The sequence below is a fragment of the Microcaecilia unicolor genome, chromosome 4, assembly GCF_901765095.1.
Source record: "Microcaecilia unicolor chromosome 4, aMicUni1.1, whole genome shotgun sequence".
Classification (NCBI taxonomy): domain Eukaryota; kingdom Metazoa; phylum Chordata; class Amphibia; order Gymnophiona; family Siphonopidae; genus Microcaecilia; species Microcaecilia unicolor.
In genome coordinates this window covers 361072302-361096215 of record NC_044034.1, presented here as the reverse complement: position 1 = coordinate 361096215, position 23914 = coordinate 361072302, and the positions used below count along the sequence as shown (strand labels likewise).

The 23914-nt window shown below is 45.6% G+C and overlaps 1 protein-coding gene across 1 annotated transcript in view; it reads right to left on the bottom strand.

The window, feature by feature from the left end:
- Positions 1–932: 932 nt before the first annotated feature.
- Positions 933–23914, bottom strand: part of VEGFD (vascular endothelial growth factor D) — an 82809-nt gene continuing 59827 nt past the window's right edge. Inside the window, exons 4-7 of the mRNA XM_030202322.1 lie at positions 21627–21775; positions 7161–7264; positions 2609–2783; positions 933–1258 (exon numbers count right to left, since the gene is read on the bottom strand). Coding sequence (XP_030058182.1) covers positions 1126–1258; positions 2609–2783; positions 7161–7264; positions 21627–21775 — 561 coding nt within the window. The 3' untranslated portion in view covers positions 933–1125. The remainder of the gene's footprint in view (positions 1259–2608; positions 2784–7160; positions 7265–21626; positions 21776–23914) is intronic.

Below are 23914 nucleotides of genomic sequence, written 5' to 3'. Positions count from 1 at the left end.
TGGGGGATAAATGGAAAATAAATGGCAAAATGGTAATGGCTGTTCTTACCCCTTTCTGTACCTTTCAAGATTCTGTTTATGTACTTTACAAATTTCAATTTACACACAGTTACCGATCATTTTAAAAGTAGCGTTTCACTGTCACCCAGCATAAGCTGATTCTGCTGGAATGGCCTATATGAGGGGAGTGTTTCAACCGGTGGTTCTTTCTAGACTCCATATTACAGACCTCAATATGTATTAGGAACCCACAGCTGATGCAATGAATATGGTTAAAGCACAGTAAAGATTCTTGCAGCCCAGATGTATTAAGACCAAATTTGAGAGATTAAAAAAGGTTTGAGAGCTTACTTGTCTCCTTACATAAGCGAATGTTGGGACAGTGTGTGATGTTAGCAGGGCACCAGCTTGAAGGGGGCGCAGAGGGGGGGGGGTCAGGGCTGCCTAGAGACTGGGCCGGGCCCAGGGCAAGGCCGCCCCTGGGGCCCTGCCCCTGCTGCCCCCCCCAAGGTAATCATCGTCGTCGCTGCCCCCCTCCGCCCACCACCAGGTCGGGCCCCCCATGAATTCAAATCATAGCGCCTCACCTTGACCTCGCTCCATGTGAAAGAAGCGCAGCAGCGGCAGTCTGCAGATCGCCTCCCTTCAGGCCTTCCCTCCCTGTGTCCCGCCCTCGAGGACAGGACACAGGGAGGGAAGGCCCAAAGGGAGGCGATCTGCAGACTGCCGCTGCTGCTGCGCTTCTTTCACACAGAGCGAGGTTGAGGTGAGGCGCTATGATTTGAATTCAGGGGAGCCCAGCCTGGTGGTGAATGGAGGGGGGAGGGTGGAGGGGACTGCGGCGCCGGGCCCCCTTTGGAGGCCCGGGCTCGGGGAATTCTGTCCCCCCTGCCCCCCCTCTCGGAGGTCCGGGGGGGGGGGGGGTACAGTCTGAGGAGGGAAGTTGGAGCATATTTTTTATCCACTACAAGAATCTGAACTCAGCTGGTCCAGCAGAAAAGCGAGAAGAGGGGGTTTGTAATCTGTATAAGCTCTTGTAAAACCTTCATAATTGAAAAGGGGAAAAAAAAATCTTTGGAAACTTTCAGGAAAAATTTCAGGGAAGTATCCATAATTTGTCCTAGATCAGGGTTCCTCTCTGTTTTGGGACCCATAGGAATCTTGTTTCTCCTGTGGACACCGAAAATGCTTCGTGCTTACACACATCATCTTTCCATTCAAACATGTTTTGGTCTGGAGCGGGCATCTGTCTTCACAGCTGTCAAAAAAAAAAATCAAGAATGAGATTCAGCAAAGAAATCATAATAGTTTTCCAAGTTCTTCCTTCTTGAAGGATATTTACTGTCAGCTCAAGAGTATATTGCTGGGCAGACTTATACGGTCTGTGCCAGAGCCGGTGGTGGGAGGCGGGACTGGTGGTTGGGAGGCGGGGATAGTGCTGGGCAGACTTATACGGTCTGTGCCAGAGCTGGTGGTTGGGAGGTGGGGACAGTGCTGGGCAGACTTATACGGTCTGTGCCAGAGCCGGTGGTGGGAGGCGGGACTGGTGGTTGGGAGGCGGGGATAGTGCTGGGCAGACTTATACGGTCTGTGCCAGAGCCGGTGGTGGGAAGCGGGACTGGTGGTTGGGAGGCGGGGATAGTGCTGGGCAGACTTATACGGTCTGTGCCAGAACCAGTGGTGGGAGGCGGGGCTGGTGGTTTCATCACCTTCTCTGCACCTTTTCTAATTCCACTATATCTTTTTTGAGCTGCGGCGACCAGAATTGAACACAATATTCGAGGTGCGGTCGCACCATGGAGCAATAGAAAGGCATTATAACATCCTAATTTTTGTTTTCCATTCCTTTCCTAATAATACCTAATACCTGCGTACGCACAATACAAGCGTCTACACCAGCGCAGGTCACTTTTCGGCACACCTTAGTAAAAGGATCCCTTATTTGGAGGCTCAACTGATCTGTATTAAATAACACACACATTGTATTTTTGGCAGTTTTTAGAACATTCACTGCGCCGACTTTGTGCCTGAGCAGTAAAAATCTGAAGTCAGAAATAAACCAATAGTCTAAAGCAGTCAAATATAATGATGATGGTGCGTAAGATCCAAATATAAGATTACTGAAGTTAACCTCAGGGGCGTAGCCAGACTTCAGTGGGAGGGGGGTCTAGAGCCCAAGGTGAGGAGGCACATTTTAGCCCCCCCCCCCCCCGGCGGCGCCGAGCCGCCACACCATTACCGACCCCCCACCACCGCCACCACCAACACCAACAACTTTGACCTCCCCCCCGCCGACGACCCTGCCAAGAGTCTCAACCCCCCTCCCACCGCCAACCCTCCTCCGCTGCCGGCATCGCCTACCTTTGCTGTTGGGGGACCCCAACCCCCGCCAGCCGAGGTCCTCTTCTTCCAGCGCAAGGCTTCGTTCTGTTTCTGTGAGTCTGCAGACTCACAGAAACAGAACGAAGCCTTGCAGATCAGCCAGCAACGAGGGTTGTCGGCAGGGGGTCCAGGGCCAAATCTACAGGGGCCCATGGCCCCACGTAGCTACGCCACTGACCTCAACCACTGAGCCCTAAGTTCACAGTGAGGGGTGTTAAGGACGTACCTGCAGGTGTCGGGGTGAAATATCTTCTGTTTGTGGAAGCAGCTGTCCAGGCTTTCCCTGCACTCACAGGTGCAGTTTTCAGGGTTAAGGATGTGATTCCTGGGGCAGGTGCGCCTACAAACACATTGGCAGGAATCTTCAACAAACTCCATGTAAGTGCCACAAATGGCTAATTCTGCAAGGTGAGAGGAAAGAGGACGGGTCAAATGTGAAGATAAAAGAACATTCTGTATACTTTTCTGGTGTTGAAAGAAAATGAGGTGCTATTAGGAGAGAGATTAGAATTTGTGTTTAAATGTAGACCACTAGACTTGCATTATATCAGTGAAGTTTTCGTAGTTTCTGAAACCTCATAAAGGACCCACAATGAAGACCTGGTTGTACTGGAGCTGTTGAAACCTCATAGCTCTCTTCTTTGATTCCCACTGCAGCTCCTTGTGACTCTGGGCAAGTCACTTAACCCTCCATTGCCCCTGGTACAAAATAAGTACCTGAATATATGTAAACCACTTTGAATGTAGTTGCAAAAACCGCAGCAAGGTGGTATATCAAGCCCATTTCCCTTTCCCTGTTTGAGATTCTACATGGAATGTTGCTACTATTGAGATTCTGTTGCTACTATTTGAGATTCTACATGGAATGTTGCTATTCCACTAGCAACATTCCATGTAGAAGCCTGCCTTTGCAGATCAGCAACGCGGCCGCGCAGGCTTCTGTTTCTGTGAGTCTGACGTCCTGCACATATGTGCAGGACGTCAGACTCACAGAAACAGAAGCCTGCGCGGCCGCATTGCTGATCTGCAAGGGCAGGCTTTTACATGGAATGTTGCTAGTGGAGGAGTAGCCTAGTGGTTAGTACTACTGCTACTACTACTTAACATTTCTAAAGCGCTACTAGGGTTATGCAGCGCTGTACAATTTAACATAAAAGGACAGGCCCTGCTCAAAGAGCTTACAATCTAAAGGACAAGTGAGTAGACGATACGATGGGGGCAGTCAATTTGGGGCAGTCCGGATATCCTGAAGGTAAGAGTTAGGTGCCGAAGGCAGCATTGAAGAGGTGGGCTTTAAGCAGAGACTTGAAGATGGGCAGGGAGGGGGCTTGACGTAGGGGCTCAGGAAGGTTGTTCCAGGCATAGGGTGAGGCGAGGCAGAATGGGCGGAGCCTGGAGTTGGCAGTGGTGGAGAAGGGTGCTGAGAGGAGGGATTTGTCCTGTGAACGGAGGTTTCGGGTGGGAACATAAGGGGAGATGAGGGTAGAGAGGTAGTGAGGGGTTAGTACAGCAAACTCTGATTCTGGGGAACTGGGTTCGATTCCTACTGCAGCTCCTTGTGACTCTGGGCAAGTCACTTAACCCTCCATTGCCCCTGGTACAAAATAAGTACCTGAATATATGTAAACCGCTTTGAATGTAGTTGCAAAAAACCTCAGAAAGGCAGTATATCAAGCCCATTTCCCTTTCAGATATCTTAGCTATACAGAACTCTGGAGTCCTGAAAGTTCTTGTATTACAATGTTATTTGTTGATCCTTGAAAGGTTTCTTAGTCCACAGATACTCTCTTGCTCCAAGACCAGTAAGGTTACTGGAATTATATTATGCTTTTAAATATGAACTGTCTCCAATTTATACACACCTAAGGAGGAATTCTATAAATGACACTCAAAAATTGTCTCACACAACCTGCCCTATGGGGTAAAAAAAACTGCAACTACTGACTAAAGAAGATAAACCTGGCAAGATCCCAAAACTGTACAATACATTTTATGCTGGTTATCCCAGAAATAAGCAGTGGATTTTCCCCAAGTCATTTTTAATAACGGTCTATAGACTTTTCCTTTAGGAAGCCATCCAAACCTTTTTAAAACCCTGTTAAGCTCACCACTTTTACTATTTTCTCTGGCAATGAATTCTAGAGTTTAATTACACGTTGAGTGAAGAAATATTTTCTCCAATTTATTTAAAATTTACTACTTTTTAGCTTCATTGCGTTTGTTAAATTATAAAGTTATACACATCCACTTCTCCTGTAAATAACCTACTAAATACAGAGAAGGGTGACGAAAACGATAAATGGGATGGGACAACTTCCCTATGAGGAAAGGCTAAAGCGGCTAGGGCTCTTCAGCTTGGAGAAAAGGCGGCTGAGGAGACATATGATAGAGGTCTATAAAATAATGAGTGGAGTTGAACGGGTAGATGTGAAGCGTCTGTTTACGCTTTCCAAAAATACTAGGACTAGGGGGCATGCGCTGAAGCTACAAAGTAGTAAATTTAAAACGAATCGGAGAAAATATTTCTTCACTCAACATGTAATTAAACTTTGGAATTCGTTGCCAGAGAATGTGGCAGGGGCGGTTAGCTTAGCGGAGTTTAAAAAAGGTTTGGATGGCTTCCTAAAGGAAAAATCCATAGACCATTATTAAATGGACTGGGGGAAAATCCACTATTTCTGGGATAAGCAGTATAAAATATTTTGAACTTTTTTGGATCTTGCCAGGTATTTGTGACCTGGATTGGCCACTGTTGGAAACAGGATGCTGGGCTTGATGGACCTTTGGTCTGTCCCAGTATGGCAATACTTATGTACTTACGTCTTTCTTTCTTCCCATAGGGGGGAGTCCTAGTAAAGATGAAGTGGGACATGTGATGAGTTTTCCATCAGGAGCCCATCAGAACCTTGGTCCTTTAAGGATAAGAGAGGAGAAGGAAAGGCCCAGGAGTGGGGCCTGCTTCCCATAAGAAAGGAGTGTGGCAAGAAAGAGGGGTTTGGAGTTCACTCCTGGAAAGTTCCCCCCTCATGTTAAGTGATCTGTGTCTAAGCATTCCCAGGGGCTGAGTTTGGCCAAAGGAAAGATGGGGGTGTGATGTACCCGCACATAGGCGGTCGGTGGCCCAACTGTTTGGGGAGGCTAAAGGGGGCGGGATTAGGGGTGGGGCCAGGGGTACAGCTTAAATCCATAATCGTCTGATAACACACAGAAAAAAATAAAAATAAAAAGTCATAATTAATACCTTTTATTAACTTTAGATATTAGTTATGTATCATACGTCAAAGAATAAAGTGGTTGCTCAAAGCATATTAACCACAATCGCTCAACTGCAAAACACTATGCACAACTTTGTGCAAAAACACACTCAGAACCTTACTGTACCATAAATATTACACTGGGCAGAACCTAATACACCAATATACCACCCATACGGAAAATGCAGACCGTCAACAATATGAAACAAGGGATCATATCATCACAATTCTCATGTAGAGCCACAAAACACCCTAATTCATGTTTAATGTGGGATAAAATGCCATAAATAAGTAAATAAATATAAACTTTTAATGTTGAGCACCTGATTCTCAAAGTGGACATATTCCAAACACTATAATGAAAATAAAATGATCTTTTCTACCTTTGTTGTCTGGTGACTTTTTCTGATCATGCTGGCCCAGTATCCGTTCTGCTGCTATCTAATCTGTCCTCAGTGCAGGTCAGGAAGTCATCCTCGTTAAATATCTCCCTGGCAACCCAGGACACCTCCAACCAACCCCCCCTGCTTTCCCAGCAGTAAGGTAAACAAACCATAAACCAATTTCTACAACTGCTAGAGGGCTTTCACTGCAGCTCCTGCTGTGAGGATGGAGGTAAATCAACAATTTAATCCCCTCAGAGCAGCTGGACTCCACAGCTGATCCATTCTGCTGCAGCAGGGGGGAAGGCTTAGCCTCTCCAAGCCTCTTATACCGGGCGCCTATGTACCCGCACACATTTACCTCTTATATGGCGCACATGTAAATTTGCCTATTGGCTGTTGTTGCACTATTGGGGCTGGTTCTGGGAACTTAGTAACAAAGTAGATGACGACAGATAAAGACCTGTATGTTCCATCCAGTCTGCCTAACAAGATACACTCATAGCATGAGGTATGATGTGATCTACATATGTATACCTGATCTTGATTTTTCCGGGCACAGACCCTAGACATCTGCCCAGCACTAGCCTTGTTGTCCAACGCCCTGATGGTCAAAGGTAAATGCGGGCGCCAGAGGCCACAAGTGCTAAACTAGCACCCGCATTAACCAGCACGGTATGATTGGAGGGGTCTGGTGTGAGCTCACCAGGGAATACCGCAGAGCTGATTTAAATTAGATGTAAATGTAGCTCTTCGGTATTCTATCCATATGATCAGAGCACTGGGCTCTGATCGTACTAGTGGAATTGCGCCTTAACCCTATGCCAGCTCGGAGCTGGAATTAGGGTTAAGGCGCTATTCCTCCCTCCCTGTCCATACCAAGCAGCCCAGGCCGCCACCAGCAGTTCTGGGGGTCCAGTGGACCCCTGCCCCCCCAAAAGGTCCTGGTGGCCTAGTGCCCCCCCAAGCCCCCACACACCCACAGACACTGACATGGGGGGCTGGAGGTCACTGGACCTTCAGCCCATACCTGGTGGTCTAGTGCCCCCCCTCCCGTTGGTCTTTTTGGTCTTCTCACATAGGCATTCTTATACATACAGGCCCAAAGAGTACAGGGGGTAAACGACATTAGTGTTATTACCTTCCTGGCGCCTGTTCATCGGATACTCTTTCTCTGCCACACATTCACATCTTCTGTTATCCCATATCCGGCCAGTGGGGCAATGCTTACTGGTATGTGGGCAACTGGAATGAGAGAAATAATTCCATTTAAGGAAAGCCATTGTGTTCCACAGTAAGCAGGGCTGGTGTTAGGGGGAGACAAACTGGGCCCCACAGCTTCGGGGGGGGGGGGGGGGGGCATCTCTTACCTTTCTCCTCACCACAGTCCATCTCCTTCTCCCTTCCCCTCACCTTCCTAGTGCTAAAAGTCATTTCTTTTCTCAGAGGGGCCCTGGCATAGTAGCCATTCTCACAAGCTGCCTGCGGTTGCCGCAAACCTTTTCCTGTGTAGCAATCCGCTCCCCTCTGATGCAACTTTCTGTTTCTGCCTGGGCGGATTGTGGCAGAGGAAAAGGTTCACAGCAGCCGCAGACAGCTTGTGAGAATGACCTAAGCAGTTGGTGTATGTGATAAACATATAGAAACATAGAAACATGACGGCAGATAAAGGCCTTATGACCCCTCCAGTCTGCCCATCCTCTGTAACCCCTAATTCTTCCTGTTCCTAAGCGATCCCACATGCTTATCCCAGGAACAGTCCTCGACTCCACCACCCTTTCTGTGAAATAATACTTCCTTAGGTTACTCCTAAGCCTATTCCCATTATGACATCACAATATGAGCTCTGGTTACCAGAGACTGAAACTCTTCACACTAAGGGGGGAAAGTAAGCCAAGAATAGGACAATTGAGCCATTGTGACATCACTGATGAGGTTGGCTCTTAGGCATTGGTTGAATAGAAACATAGAAACATGACTGCAGATAAAGCCATTTGACCCATCCAGTCTGCCCATCCTCTGTAACCCCTAATTCTTCCTGTTCCTAAGCGATCCCACATGCTTATCCCATGAACAGTCCTCGACTCCACCACCTCCACCAGGAGGCCATTCCACGCCTCCACCACCCTTTCTGTGAAATAATACTTCCTTAGATTACTCCTAAGCCTATTCCCATTATGACATCACAATATGAGCTCTGGTTACCAGAGACTGAAACTCTTCACACTAAGGGGGGAAAGTAAGCCAAGAATAGGACAATTGAGCCATTGTGACATCACTGATGAGGTTGGCTCTTAGGCATTGGTGGAATAGAAACATAGAAACATGACTGCAGATAAAGGCCATATGACCCATCCAGTCTGTCCATCCTCTGTAACCCCTAATTCTTCCTGTTCCTAAGCGATCCCACATGCTTATCCCATGAACAGTCCTTGACTCCACCACCTCCACCGGGAGGCCATTCCATGCCTCCACCACCCTTTCTGTGAAATAATACTTCCTTAGGTTACTCCTAAGCCTATTCCCTCTTAACTTTGTCCTATATCCTGTACAGAGTCCTGGTGGGTCAGGAATTTCTGCAAGTGGACTCTGACATTTGTTTTGGTTGTTACATCTTGGAATGGGGAAACGCCAAGGCAAAGACTAAACATCTAACTGTAAGTACTCCTGCATGGCCAGGCCCGATTGAAAGACATGGAACTCCTCTCATATGAGAAAAGGCTAAAGAGGTTAGGGCTCTTCAGCTTGGAAAAGAGATGGACAGTGGCGTTTCTAGCCTGGCTGACACCCGGGGCGGATTGCCGATGCGCCCCCCCTCCGGCGAAACTACCCCCCCCTGGGTGCAGCGCGACCCCCCCGGGTGCATTTTTAGCTGCTGGGGGGGGGGGGTGCCGTGCGCCTGTTAACTCCGAGTCCGCTCGTTCCCTCCCTGCTGCTCCCTCTGCCCCGGAACAGGAAGTAACCTGTTCCGCGCAGAGGGAACAGCAGGGAGGGAACGAGCGGACTCCAACCAACAGGTGCACGGCACCCCCCCCAGCGGCGTGCCCCCACCGCCCCCCCCCTTGGTACGCCACTGGAGACGGATGAGGGGAGATATGACTGAGGTCTACAAAATTCTGAGTGGTGTAGAAGGAGTTGAAGTAAATTGATTTTTTACTCGTTCCAAAAGTACAAAGACTAGGGGACACTCGAGGAAGTTACATGGAAATACTTTTAAAACAAATAGGAAGAAATATTTTTTCACTCAACGAATAGTTAAGCTCTGCAACTCTTTGCCGGAGGATATGGTAACAGCGGTTAGCATATCTAGGTTTAAAAAAGGCTTGGACAAATTCCTGGAGGAAAAGTCCATAGTCTGCTATTGAGACAGACATGGGAAGTAACTGCTTGCCCTGGGATTTGTAGTATGAAATGTTGCTACTCTTTGAGATTCTGCCTGGAATCTTGTCACTCTTTAGGATTCCAGAATCTTGCTATTCTCTGGGGTTCTACATGGAATCTTGTCACTCTTTAGGACTCCAGAATCTTGCTATTCTTTGGGGTTCTACCTGGAATGTTGCTACTCTGAGATTCTGCATGGAATCTTGTCACACTTTAGGATTCCAGAATCTTGCTATTCTTTGGGGTTCTACATGGAATGTTGCTACTCTTTGAGATTCTGCATGGAATGTTGTCACTCTTTAGGATTCCAGAATCTTGCTATTCTTTGGGGTTCTACCTGGAATGTTGCTACTCTGAGATTCTGCATGGAATCTTGTCACACTTTAGGATTCCAGAATCTTGCTATTCTTTGGGGTTCTACAGGGAATTTTGCCACAATTTGGGTTTCTGCCAGGTACTTGTGACCTGGCTTGGCCACTGTTTGGAAAACAGGATACTGGGCTAGATGGACCATTGGTCTGACCCAGTATGGCTACTCTTATGTTCTTATGACATCTGAACCTGTGAGTAAAGACCTTCCCTCCTCTTTGATTTCTGGAGGAGACTTGGGTGCTTCTTTAAGTTCGGGGGGTAGGCAGACCTCTGAGCCACCTCATCTTTCCCCTGCAGGGGGTTTATCCCAGAACGCTTTTTCTCCCTAAAGGTAGTGTGATTACCCCTGTGATATTGCCTAAAGAAGTACCGGTATTAGATACTGGTCCTTCGCAAGTATCGTTATCGGATGTTTGGAAGATTGTGAAGAAAACTGAAGCACTGCTTCAAGGACCAGTACAGCAAGTGTGTGATTTTTCCCCAGACTATTGTCTCTAGAATTGTTGAACACAACATATTTTCTCTTGATGTTTCTTTAAAGAAAGGGGCCATTTTACTAAGGTGCGTCGAAAAATGGGCTGTGCTAGTGTAGGTGCGTGTTTTGGGCACGCGCAGATCCATTTTTCAGGGCGCCTGCAAAAAAGGCCGTTTTAAAATTTTTGCCAAAAATGGATGTGCGTCAAAATAAAAATTGCCGCGCGTCCGTTTTGGATCCGAGACCTTACCACCAGCCATAGACTTAGCGGTAAGGTCTCACACGGTAACCGTGCAGTAATCATCTATGCGTGTAGAATGACGATTACGGCCCAGTTTCTGCCACACGCCAGAAAATAGAAATTATTTTCCGGCGTGCATAGCGGATGCGCATCAAAAATGAAATTACCGCAAGGGCCACGAGGTAGCTGGGTGGCAACTCAAAATTGACGTGAGTTGGGCACACGCGTAGACACCTACGCTGCTTAGTAAAATGGCCCCTTGGTTAGGTGTTGCTCAACAGGTTGGCGTTTCCAATATTAAGGATAGCCCACACCTGCATAAGCAACTTGAGGTTGTGGAGAATCATTTGAGATCCTCTAATCCGAGACTCGTAAATGTTCCAGTTTGTCCTTCATTATCTGCTGAGATCTTTGTTCAGGAAATATTTCAAGGAAGTATTGGTTTTGCCTAATGCTGATTGAGAAGGCTGGCGAGGTGCCTGCCTAGCAGCCGCACGTAACATGGCGGCTGCCACACGGCAGCATCCTGGCCGAGCTCCTCTTCCCTTCCGGCTTCCCCACTTGCCTGGATGACGTCGCGGGGGACCCGGCCCGTCATTGGTGGGGAGGCCGGAGGAGGGAGGAGCCTCAGTTTGTGTCCCTCTGCACCGCATAAAAGCTGCTGACGAGACGAGGGGAGACTGTCGGGGAGTGCAGTCCCAAGCAGACGGACGCTCAGCCACGCTGGGGGTGGAGTCGTGGCTGGCCGACACGTGGGGCGGTGATGCAGGCTCTCTAGCTGGAAAGGCACGGCGGAGGGCAGAAGCAACTGCAACGTCAAGCGCAAGGCTCGGGTGCTCCCTAGGGATTGTTTAATGTGTTTTCAATAAAGCTGTGGCCATTTATTCCCAAAAAGAAAATCTGTCTCCTGCTTCATCTGTGAGTGCGTTAAGGGGAAGAGCGAGGGGGAGGGGGCGAGAGGGTGTGCAGCCTGCCTATGTTACTGTTTTGATTTCTAAATGTTATTTGCCAAACAGAGTACTGGAATCTCAGCACGGGGACGAGCGTGATGTTCTGTCATCCCAACCTAATATGACGGAGAGCTTGCAAGATGATATGATTCAACGCTCTACCCTGCTGGTTTCTTTTGCCCTGGATATAGAAAAAGTTATGGCTTTGAGAGCTTATTTTAGGAAAAAAAAGATTTCCCTTTTTTTTGTGGAGGTAAGCTTCAGATATTTCCTGATGTTTGTAAGCTCTTCGAGCAGGGACTGTCCTTCCATGTTAAATTGTACAGCGCTGCATAACCCTAGTAGCGCTTTAGAAATGTTAAGTAGTAGTAGTAGTAGTAGTAGTTTCTAGAGCAACTCAAGCTAGGTGAAAATAGTTTTTCAGTTTTAGTCAAGGGTTTTGGCTCCAGGCACAACGTTCTTTTTAAAGTTCCCCTCCAAATGTTTAATTTCTTTTCCTGATACTCGATTCGTCTTCTTTCAACCAGATCAGCTAGAAAGCTTCTTGTTAGATAGGGAAGTTACGGTGGTAATTGTATTTAAGATCGCCTTAGGATAAATTCAGGAAGAATGATGTTGTTTAGAATTTTCTTATTGATTGCATTTTCTTTTTTCATATGTTTTTCTGCCGCATCAGTACAGTTCATCCTTCCGTGATGTGGACTTTATATTTCTGAGTGCTTCTGTTTGTACTTAAATTGAAATTTCAATTTAAAAAGCCACAAATATATCTTCTACAGATGTCAGGGACAAGAACACGGAGCCAAGTATGTGATAAGCCCATCCTGCAGGGGACAGAGTTGAGTCTTAATACAATTTTTGCTTAGCCTTGAACTAATGGAATAATGTATAGCAGTGGTGGCCCTAACATTAGGCCAACTGAGGTGGGGGCCTCAAGCAACACTCCTCATGGTGCGGCATCTTGCCACCGTCACCAACCGACCAGCTTAACTGCTTGCATCTCTCATAAGTACATAAGTAATGCCACACTGGGAAAAGACCAAGGGTCCATCGAGCCCAGCATCCTGTCCACGACAGCGGCCAATCCAGGCCAAGGGCACCTGACAAGCTTCCCAAACGTACAAACATTCTATACATGTTATTCCCAGAATTATGGATTTTTCCCAAGTCCATTTAGTAGCGGTTTATGGACTTGTCCTTTAGGAAACCGTCTAACCCCTTTTTAAACTCTGCCAAGCTAACCGCCTTCACCACGTTCTCCGACAACGAACTCCAGAGTTTAATTACGCATTGGGTGAAGAAATATTTTCTCCGATTTGTTATGAATTTACTGCACTGTAGTTTCATCGCATGCCCCCTAGTCCTAGTATTTTTGGAAAGCGTGAACAGACGCTTCACATCCACCTGTTCCACTCCTTACTCTCAGGCTAGCATCGCTCTTTTCCACCTCCTACACTGGTTGAAGTCTAGCTTCTCCCCCTTCCTTTCTCAACCCCCTTTCCCGAGTCTACTTTCTTTCGTTGTCTTCCAAAAGTCAGCGGTGGCAGTGATTTCCACATGCTGCCCTGCCGCCGACACTGGCTTCTTCTCTGTATTCGACCCACCTCTCTGATGTAACTTCCTTTTTCTCAGAGGCGGGCTGCAGTAGACAGGAGGAGCCGGTGCCGGTGGCAGGGCAGCATGTGGGAATCGCTGCAGACAATGACTTTTGGAAAACAAAAAAGAAAGGTAGACTTGGGGAAGGGGGCTGAGGAACAATGGGGGAGATGCCAGACTGTGGCCAGGGGAGGAGGGAGGGAGTTGGGAGAGAGAGTGAGAGTGTAAAGAGAGAGACTCGGGGGAGGGGCTGAGGAACAAAGGGGGAGATGCTAGACTGTGGCCGTGGGAGGAGGGAGGGAGTTGGGAGAGAGAGTGAGCGTGCGAGTGTAAAGGGAGAGAGATTGGACTCGGGGGAGGGGCTGAGAACAAAGGGGGAGATGCCAGACTGTGGCTGAGGGAGGGAGTTGGGAGAGAGAGTGAGAGTGTAAAGGGAGAGAGATTGGACTCGGGGGAGGGGCTGAGGCAGAAAGGGGAAGATGCCAGACTGTGGCCGTGGGAGGAGGGAGGGAGTTGGGAGAGAGAGTGAGAGTGTAAAGGGAGAGAGATTGGACTCGGGGGAGGGGCTGAGGAACAAAGGGGAAGATGCCAGACTGTGGCCAGGGGGAGGAGGGAGGGAGAGAAAATGTAAAGAGAGAGATGTGCAAATTGATGTGGAACAAATGTCACAGATATTCAAATAAAAGAAACAGAAGCGAAGTAGAGGGCTGAAGAGCTCAGGTGAACATCGAGAGCCTCTTCCCCAAAAGCTTTTGCCAATGAACTAACAGTTGTCTCTGTGTGTGATATTCTCTCTCTTTGGCCTCTCCCAGGGATGAGAGGCAAAGAGGTGAGCAGGTGTGAAGAGCAAACAAGGTAGGTTTGGGTGTCCTTGTAGCACGGAGGTCTAACGCAATCACCCTGTTCGAAGACTCTTAACGCTAGCCCTACCTATTTCTAAAAAGATGTGCCTTTAGCTCTCTTTCCCCATATGAGCAAACCAAAGCACTTATTTATTTTAATAATGTCTAATATTTACAAACAAAGCAAAGTCTGTATACTGGTTAGTGCAGTGGACTTTGATCCTGAGGAACTGAGTTCGATTCCCACTGCAGCTCCTTGTGACTCTGGGCAAGTTACTTAACCCTCCATTGCCCCTGGTACAAAATAAGTACCTGAATATATATAAACCGCTTTGAATGTAGTTGCAAAAACCTCAGAAAGGCAGTATATCAAGTCCCATTTCCCTTTCCCCCTTTCCCTTATGACATCACAATATCAGAAGTGAGCCAAGTATTGGGCAGTGAAGCCATTGTGACATCACTGATGAGGTTAGCTCTTATTGGTAGAATGAGTGGAGGAGTAGCCTAGTGGTCAGTGCAGTGGACTTTGATCCTGGGGAACTGGGTTCGATTCCCACTGCAGCTCCTTGTGACTCTGGGCAAGTCACTTAACCCTCCATTGCCCCTGGTACAAAATAAGTACCTGAATATATGTAAACCGCTTTGAATGTAGTTGCAAAAACCTCAGAAAGGCTGTATATCAAGTCCCATTTCCCTTTCCCTATTTGAGATTCTACATGGAATGTTGCTACTATTAGAGATTCTAGATGGAATGTTGCTACTATTGAGATTCTGTTGCTACTATTGGAGATTCCAGATGGAATGTTGCTACTATTGAGATTCTGTTGCTACTATTTGAGATTCTACATGGAATGTTAATGTTGCTATTCCACTAGCAACATTCCATGTAGAAGCCTGCCCTTGCAGATCAGCAACGCGGCCGCGCAGGCTTCTGTTTCTGTGAGTCTGACGTCCTGCACGTACGTGCAGGACGTCAGACTCACAGAAACAGAAGCCTGCGCGGCCGCGTTGCTGATCTGCAAAGGCAGGCTTCTACATGGAATGTTGCTAGTGGAGGAGTAGGCTAGTGGTTAGTGCAGCGGACTTTGATCCTGGGGAACTGAGTCGGATTCCCACTGCAGCTCCTTGTGACTCTGGCCAAGTCACTTAACCCTCCATTGCCCCTGGTACAAAATAAGTACCTGAATATATGTAAACCGCTTTGATTGTAGTTGCAAAAACCTCAGAAAGGCGGTATATCAAGTCCCAGTTCCCTTTCCCTTCCCATTAAATTGTAAAAGGAAAGAAAAGATGACCTGATGGTAATACTGCACAACCCGTAAGCATATTGCTGTGATCGGAGGCCCCCAGCTGGCGAGAAAGAGGTATTACACCCTAACAGCTAGGAGAATATGCATCAAATTTAAGTTATATTTGGTTCATAATGTTGTATTTTAAAATTGCATGAACAGTTTAACCACTTGGACAGAATTTTAGACTGGCACATCCAGCTTTAAACTCTTGTTGTCAATGTTGTAAAAATGAAGCTGTGCTGAGCTATGCACTTGTTAATTTCAAATTTAAGATGCAAAACACATGGGAATTGTTTGTTCTGATTGTAAGTTCATCAATCTTCTTTCCCTTCTAGGTTCCTTTGATTCATTCCTAACGCCTTTTTACAAAAGCTATTTTGATTAGGTCAAAACAGCTCTAGAGAGGGCTGTAAAAAAATACATAAGAAACATTATTTTCCAATTAGCTTTTCAATAAAATGAGGCATTTATGTACATATTGTACCTTGGTAGTAGGAAACATGCCTCGGTGTAAAATTTCACTTAGCAGATCCATTATTTTGGTTAGGAGAAAGCACGGATTTAACCTTTCTCTGTCTGCTCTCATGTGGATTTATCTCCGCACCACACAAAACTGGCAACGCAGCGACCCTCGAACAGCTGAACGTGACAGCAAGGCCGAAAGTAAGCTGAAGACTGTTTTCTTTAGGGATGGTATTGAACTTGCAGTAAATCGTGAGCAGAGGAGCTCTAAAATTCGGAACACTCTCTGCCCTTATAAAATTCTGCTCATTAAACCAGTAACACTAGAGGATCTGTCACTACCTGCCATACCTCCCCCTCCCCCTCCCCGTTAATGTTTGACTTCTCCTCACTTCACATAAAGACTGTTTCAATGCAGTCTGCAGTTAGAGCAAATAAAATCTTTATTATTCTCTCATTTATTGTTTTTCCCCGAGGTGAAATAAGTGCTTGATTTTTTTTTTTAAAGCTTGTACTTATTCCCACTGCTGTAAATCAAACAGCAGTACGGACCTCTTTCAGCCCCTCACGGGGCAATTGAACCGCATGTCTCCACAGGTGCTCTGAGCTGCGCATTCAGAACCTGTTCTAGAATGGAACCTGAGCACCCAAATTCCGCTGTAAGAAACCGGTGTATCCTGGCATGGGCATGTAACATTTAGCCACCCACAGTTACATAGAAACACAGAAAAATGTAGGCAGATAAACAGTGGCTTAGGAAGGGGGGGGCGGTCCGCCCCAGGTGCACACCGCTGGGGGGTGTCGGCTCCGCGCTGGTGCACTGCCCTCTCTGCCCCGGAACAGGTTACTTCCTGTTCCGGGACAGAGAGAGCAGTGAACCAGCGCGGAGCCGACACACCCCAGCAACGTGCAGTCGGGGCGGATCGGCCCTCCCGCCCGTCCCTCGGCGCAGGTATGCGCTCCGGGGGAGGTGCGCTCCAGCAGGAGGAGGGTGCGCCGTGCTGCACCCGGGGGGGGGGGTGCGTAGCGGCGACCCGCCCCGGGTGTCAGCTCCCCTCGTTACGGCTCTGCAGATAAAGACCATATGGCCTATCCAGCAGTGGTGGAGCTACGTGGGGCCCTGGTCCCCCCTGCCGATGATCCTCTCGACCCGTCCTCCCGCCGCCAACCCGCCGTCGCCTGCCTTTGCTGGTGGGGGACCCCAACCCCCACCAGCCGAGGTCCTCTTCGTCTCGCAAAAGGCTTCCTTCTGTTTCTGACGTCCTGCACGTACAACGTCGACGGGGGGGGGGGGGGGGGGGGCAAAGTTGTTGGTGGTGGCGGCTTCCAGTAACGATGAGTTGTCCTTTCCAAGATAGTAAACAGCGGGTTTCTTGTAATGAAGTATCTATAGATATGGTTATGCAGATTTTTTTTTAACTTTATTAATTTTAAAACAACATAGTATTTATGAAAACATACAGCAACATATAATATGGAATAGAATAAAATTTTTAAAAAAAAAAGTCAGTGGGCTGATATGAATAAAACAGAACAGTATATGCAACATACTTTAAATTCCTTTTCACAAGATACGATAGTCGTCTAGCAGTGACTATGCTTTGTGGAAAGATGAGAAGTGACCCAATCTCATGGCAGCCAGTTCCTCATATCGCCTATAGGAACACAGCAGATTCCACCATTCATGAAAAGAAACAAGCTGATTATTTTTCCAATGCAATGCAATCAGATGAAGAGTGAGAGAAATCATTAAGTTAAACAGTTTGGCATATTTTTGAGGAAATGGACAAGCCAGGAGTCGAAACCTTAAGGATCAATATTTTAAAAGACAGAGAGTCTTGGATTGTAAATACTTTCTGGGTGGTATCCCAAGCCGAACTCCAGTACGACTGAAGGTTACAACAAGAGAGAAGCAAATGTTCTAGGGTACCCACTCCAGACTGAAGACCAACATAGATTTGAAACCACAGTCGAGTCCATAGGAGCCAACTTTTCAGAATTATTGAGGGTGCTAAGACCAGTGGAAATAACCCTTCCTTTGACGCATACAAGGAATTTTCTCAATACTGGGGGTGCTCAAGCATCCACAGCAGCCATAGAGTTGGCTCCTATGCTCAAGTCAGCTTTGCTACTTTTCAATAATGGTTTAACAACAGCTCTTTGCAAATCTACTGGAACTGTGCCTGTATTAAAACATGTATTTATTATTTCCAGGACGTCAGACTCACAGAAACAGAAGCCTGCGCAGCCGCGTGGCTGATCTGCAAGGGCAGGCTTCTACATGCAATGTTGCTAGTGGAATAGCAACATTCCATGTAGAATCTCAAATAGTAGCAACAGAATCTCAATAGTAGCAACATTCCATGTAGAATCTCAAATAGTAGCAACAGAATCTCAAGAGTAGCAAAATTCCATCTAGAATCTCCAATAGTAGCAACATTCCATGTAGAATCTCAAATAGTAGCAACAGAATCTCAATAGTAGCAACATTCCATCTAGAAGCTCAAATAGTAGCAACAGAATCTCAATAGTTGCAACATTCCATCTAGAATCTCCAATAGTAGCAACATTCCACTTAGAATCTCAAATAGGGAAAGGGAAATGGGACTTGATATACTGCCTTTCTGAGGTTTTTGTAACTACATTCAAAGCGGTTTACATACTTTAGCAAGCTTTACAGGCGTCTAGTAGGATTTATGAACAATGTAATAGGTAGACTGTAGAAGGGCCAGCTGAAAGAGAACGCATAGTTTTTGTCCATAAAAGATCCCACTCCTTACTGGACAGCGAGACATTTAATTCATTTTCCCAAGTGGTGGTAAGGCCAGAACATATATTAGGTTTTGACAGTTGCATGAGCTTAGTCTGCAGACTTTTTCTAAAGCTAGTAATAGTTCATGCAAAACAGATATATGTAGACCTGCAGTAGTTAAAGTAAATAATTAACAACGCCTGTTTTCATGGAAATAATAAATACATGTTTTAATACAGGCACAGTTCCAGTAGATTTGAAAAGAGCAGTTAAACCATTATTGAAAAGTAGCAAAGCTGACTTGAGCATAGGAGCCAACTCTGTGGCTGCTGTGGATGCTTGAGCACCCCCAATATTGAGAAAATTCCTTGTATGCGTCAAAGGAAAGGTTATTTCCACTGGGCTTAGCACCCCCAATAATTCTGAAAAGTTGGCTCCTATGGACTCGAGTGTTGAGAATTACAGACCAAACTCTTTGTTGCCTTTTACGTCAAAGGTCACGGAACGATTGGGTTTTGATCAATTGGTGCATTTCCTTGATATATATGATGTTCTGGATTCTAATCAGTTTGGTTTTTGTTCACGTCAGGATACTGAAACTTTATTGTTATCATTATTTGATGTAGTTCATGCTGGCTTTAGTAAGGGTCAATGTTTTTTTATTGGTTATACTAGATGTGTCAGCTGTGTTTAGATCATTAATCATGTTATTTTGCTTAATAGATTACGATCAATTGTATCAAAGGCAAAGTTTTGAATTGGTTTACCTCATATCTGAAAACACACCTCTTTAACAAAGCTTACAAAAGTCACCCTCAATGATACAAATCATCCCCAATCCACCCAAACACACCTAAAACACTTCTCACACAACCGACCCAACATCCGCCCATCTAAATCCTCTTTTACCTCAGCTTATGATCAACTGTATTTAAATCATGTATCGACTTTATCATAACCCTACTCTGTAAGCCACATTGAGCCTGCAAAAAGGTGGGATAATGTGGGGTACAAATGCGATAAATAATAATCTTGAGAACAGGCGATTTTGCGTTTCTGAAGGGAATAATGTGTCAGAATGTAAGTATAATGTTACCGATGTGCCACAAGGATCTTGTTTGTCAGCTTTGCCATATTTTTCTTTTACCATTGTGTAATTTACTTAACTGTTTGGTTACAGTTTAGACTGTGTATGCAGACGATATACAGTTTTTGCTATCGTTCGATACCAGTGTTCAAATGACTTTTCCCGTCTTCAACCTGCTGACATTCATTTCCTTACAGCTGGTTCCTGCTGAAACCGCCGACTTTCACTTCAGCCCCTTTGCTGAAATCGCCGGCTCTGCTTCCCTGTGATGCCCTGTCCACCAGTTTAACCGAGACTTTTTCCTTCCTTCCTCCTCTTTTTGCTTTCCTTTCCCTGCCTACTTATTAATTTGCTTTTAGATTGTATTTATATTCCCTTCCTCTCTCTGTTCCTTCTACCCTTCCATTTCTCACATTGTCTTTGATTTAATTTTATTATATTAGTTCATTGTAAGCCGCTTTGGGGCTGCAACACTGTGGCAAAAGGCGGGGTATAAATGACCTAAAATAAACAAATAAATAAAATAATCTTGAGATCGATAATATAAGTACATAAGCACCGCCATACCAGGAAAAGACCAAGGGTCCATCAAGCCCAGCATCCTGTCTCCGACAGCAGCCAATCCAGGCTTCAAGAATCCGGCACCCCCCCCCAAATAAACTTAATTCTTAATAATGTTCAATGGACTTTTCCCTCAGGAATATGTCCAAACAGATATATGCTGGATGTCTGCGAACAGTTTAAAAATTAAATATTAATAAGACACAAATTTTGTTGCTAAAGAACTTAAACTTTTCCTGACGTTTTTCAGTTTAGTGGTGATAATATTCCTATTGTACAAAAGCTGCAAGATTTAGGGGAAATATTTGATGACAGTCTTGACAATGAAAGTGCGTGTTCAGAAAATTATTAGGGATGTTTATTGTAAGTTGCGTTTGGTGCGACGCTTGAAGGATTTGTTAAAACCACTCCATTTTCAAACAGTTGTACAAAGTTTTATAACTGTTTTGATTACAGTAATGAATCGCTATTGAGACTTCGGAAAACACAAATCAAGGCATTGCAGGTTTGCTCAGAATTCAGTGGCCGTGACTGGCTTTTGTGACTGGCTTTTGTGACTGGTACCAGTCGTTGGGAACACATTTCCCCAGTTCTGAAGAGATTACACTGGTTGCCTATCGAATATAGGATTCAATTTAAGATTCTTTGCTTAATTTTGATGCAACAGGTGTCAAAGATCTTGGCAAGACTTCATATCTATCAATCCAACCAATTGTTGAGATCAGAAAGTCAACTGTTGCTTGATGTGAGGGTGGGACAGAGGGATTAGGGGGAAAACCGAGAAGTAATGGTATTGTTGTTCGGTATTATCTAATTTGCTTTGGGGAAATTTTCCTGCTGGTTATCTTGTTGTAATCTTTTCTTGATGTCAAAATTCAAAAATAAAGATTAAGAAAAATAGCAAAAAATTGTTGCTTGACGTTGCATCTCATTTGATGAACAAAGGAATAAGATTTTTTCATATTGCGGGTCCTTTACACTGGAATAGGATGAGAAAAATTCAAGATCTACGAAGAACTTAAGATCTACTTTCTTTACAAGCTTTTAGTTGGGATAATGAATGATTTCTTTTAACCTCTTTTTTAGGATTTGCTATGCTTTGTCAAGAAAGAATGTCTTCTAAAGATATGTTTTGACTGTCAATCAGTACATTGAATTTTATATATGTTCATGTTAATCCGCTAAGAACTTTGGATTAAACTGAATAAAAGTTTTAATATAAATTACCCTTATACTTAAATGGATTTCAGTTTGATCCAATGTGAAGGAAGGTTAAATGAGGCCTAGTCTCCAAACTGCTACACTATGGAAGTCATAAACCTTCTAATATCAACTTGATGAGCTATAAATGCCACATGAACACATGACAAACATACAAAGATAAGCCACATAGATTTCTGTAGGATTTCTTATTACGATCCAACCACGTGTGATTGAGTGAACGGAGGCATGATAACATGAAATCATTTTTGGATGGAGAGTGATCAGTATTTGAGCTCATGAATTCCAGCAGCTTCTTCTTGTGTCATGGCTCTGTTCTACACAGTTTACTGAACCCTTTGGTTTGTGAAAAAGCAGTCACTGATAGCGTCTTACCTGTCCTCTCCTGAAAATAAGACGGATCTTCGGATGATGGAGTACGGGTGGCGCAGAGTACTCGGCAGGCACTTGCAGCTTGTGTGGTTGGCAAATCTGTAGCTCACTGCTACTGGTGCATGCGTTAAGGGGAACAAAATTTCAAAAAGCTGGAAGGAAGAAAATATTCCATTAGTATCCACTAGGAAAGCAAAGAAGTTTAGCTAAGGGAAGGGAAAGGGAAATGGGACTTGATGTACTGCCTTTTTTTTTGCAACATATGTGCAGGACGTCAGACTCACAGAAACAGAAGCCTGCGCGGCCGCGTTGCTGATCTGCAAAGGCAGGCTTCTACATGGAATGTTGCTAGTGGAATAGCAACATTCCATGTAGAATCTCAAATAGTAGCAACAGAATCTCAATAGTAGCAACATTCCATCTAGAATCTCCAACAGTAGCAACATTCCATGTAGAATCTCAAACAGGGAAAGGGAAATGGGCTTGATATACTGCCTTTCTGAGGTTTTGCAACTACATTCCAAGCGGTTTACATATATTCAGGTACTTATTTTGTACCAGGGGCAATGGAGGGTTAAGTGACTTGCCCAGAGTCACAAGGAGCTGCAGTGGGAATTGAACTCAGTTCCCCAGGATCAAAGTCCACTGCACTAACCACTAGGCTACTCCTCCACTCCTACTCCACAGTCCACTAAGGTGATTAACTGTAAGAGGGCCAGCCTTCCCGATTGCAGACCACTGTGCAGACCACTGGAAGGCCCTCCCCCTCCCCGGTGGTCCAGTATGTCTCCCTGTATCCGAACCCTCTGTCTACAAGCCACCCCCCCCCCCCACCTTCAAAAGTGTGTTTCTCCATAAAGGGCCGAGGGCAGCAGCAGCGATTTGCATGAGCTGTGTGCCGCCGAGCCAAAAGCCTGTTCTTTGCTGCATTCTGCCCCCTTCTGATGTAACTTCCTGCTTCCGCAAGGGTGGGATGCAGCAGAGAGCAGGCTCTGGGATCAGCAGCAGATGGCCTACGTGAATTGCTGCCACTGCCCTGAGTTCTCGTTGTAGAAACACACATCTAGACTGCATCAACTTGACATTTTGTCCTTTAGATTGTAAGCTCCTCTGAGCAGGGACTGTCCTTCTTTGTTAAATTGTACAGCGCTGCGTAACCCTAGTAGCGCTTTAGAAATGTTAAGTAGTAGTATTACATATAGCAGTGATTTAACCAGAGCTGAGATTGTGATGTCATAATGCCTCATTCCACCAATGCCTAAGAGCCAACCTCATCAGTGATGTCACAATGGCTTGATTGTCCTATATTTGTCTCACTCTTATCTATTAGATTGTAAGCTCTTTGAGCAGGGACTGTCCTTCTTTGTTGATTTGTACAGCGCTGCGTAACCCTAGTAGCGCTCTAGAAATGTTAAGTAGTAGTAGTAGTATTTTAAGGTTGGTGGGGAAGTTCAGAAACAGGGGGACATGCTTAGGTGGGGGCCTCTAGAAGTGTGGGGCCCTGTGCGGCCACCCCTGTTGCCCCCCCCCCCCCCGGTTAAGGCTGGTCCTGAAATGTAAACCCCCAGGTCAGACATCAGGGACTCAGATGAAAACACTGTTCAACAAGATGGATAATTGTAATTCAGAAGTGTCTAAATTCATCTTTTAAGTTGTTACATTATGGAGCTTGCTTAGATATACAGACTTCATTTTACTCCATCGCCACTGTACTCGCTGTGAGCAAGGGTTTTCATTCAAGGCAATTATTTTCTGGAAATGTAAGTTGAACTGTCTTATTTTCATAGATAAGTTTGCTCTTAAAAGGGATGATGCACTGAACAGATAGCAGACAGTGAATGGGAGGCACCGAATGATGGCTTCCAGTTGCTTCTAAGTTATTTCTCTGAATTTGTCTTCCTTTCCGTCTTGTGTCAAAGTGTTTGAGAGTTCGAAAACTGACCAGCAATGCAATGACATTAAATCATGAGTCAGTTCCAGCCGAGATCAAGACGGGTCAATTTCTGTGAATGTTTTACAACCTCGAGTCATGTAACTCATTCCAACCGAGCAGCCGACGAGACAAATTCATCAAAAAATAGTGGCAAGGCTCCCATTCACTGCCTCTTCACAGCCTTGGCTCTGCTACAGGGCTGTGACCGTCATGAAAATGATGTGCATTCCTGAGGACCCTGGGTCAGCTTTGACAAATTGCCAGCTAGACAAGAGTTCTTTGAAGTGATGGTACCAGTTTCTCCTGGCCAGTGATCACACACACACGGACCTGGGTCACTGGAGTCTAGGTTAATAAA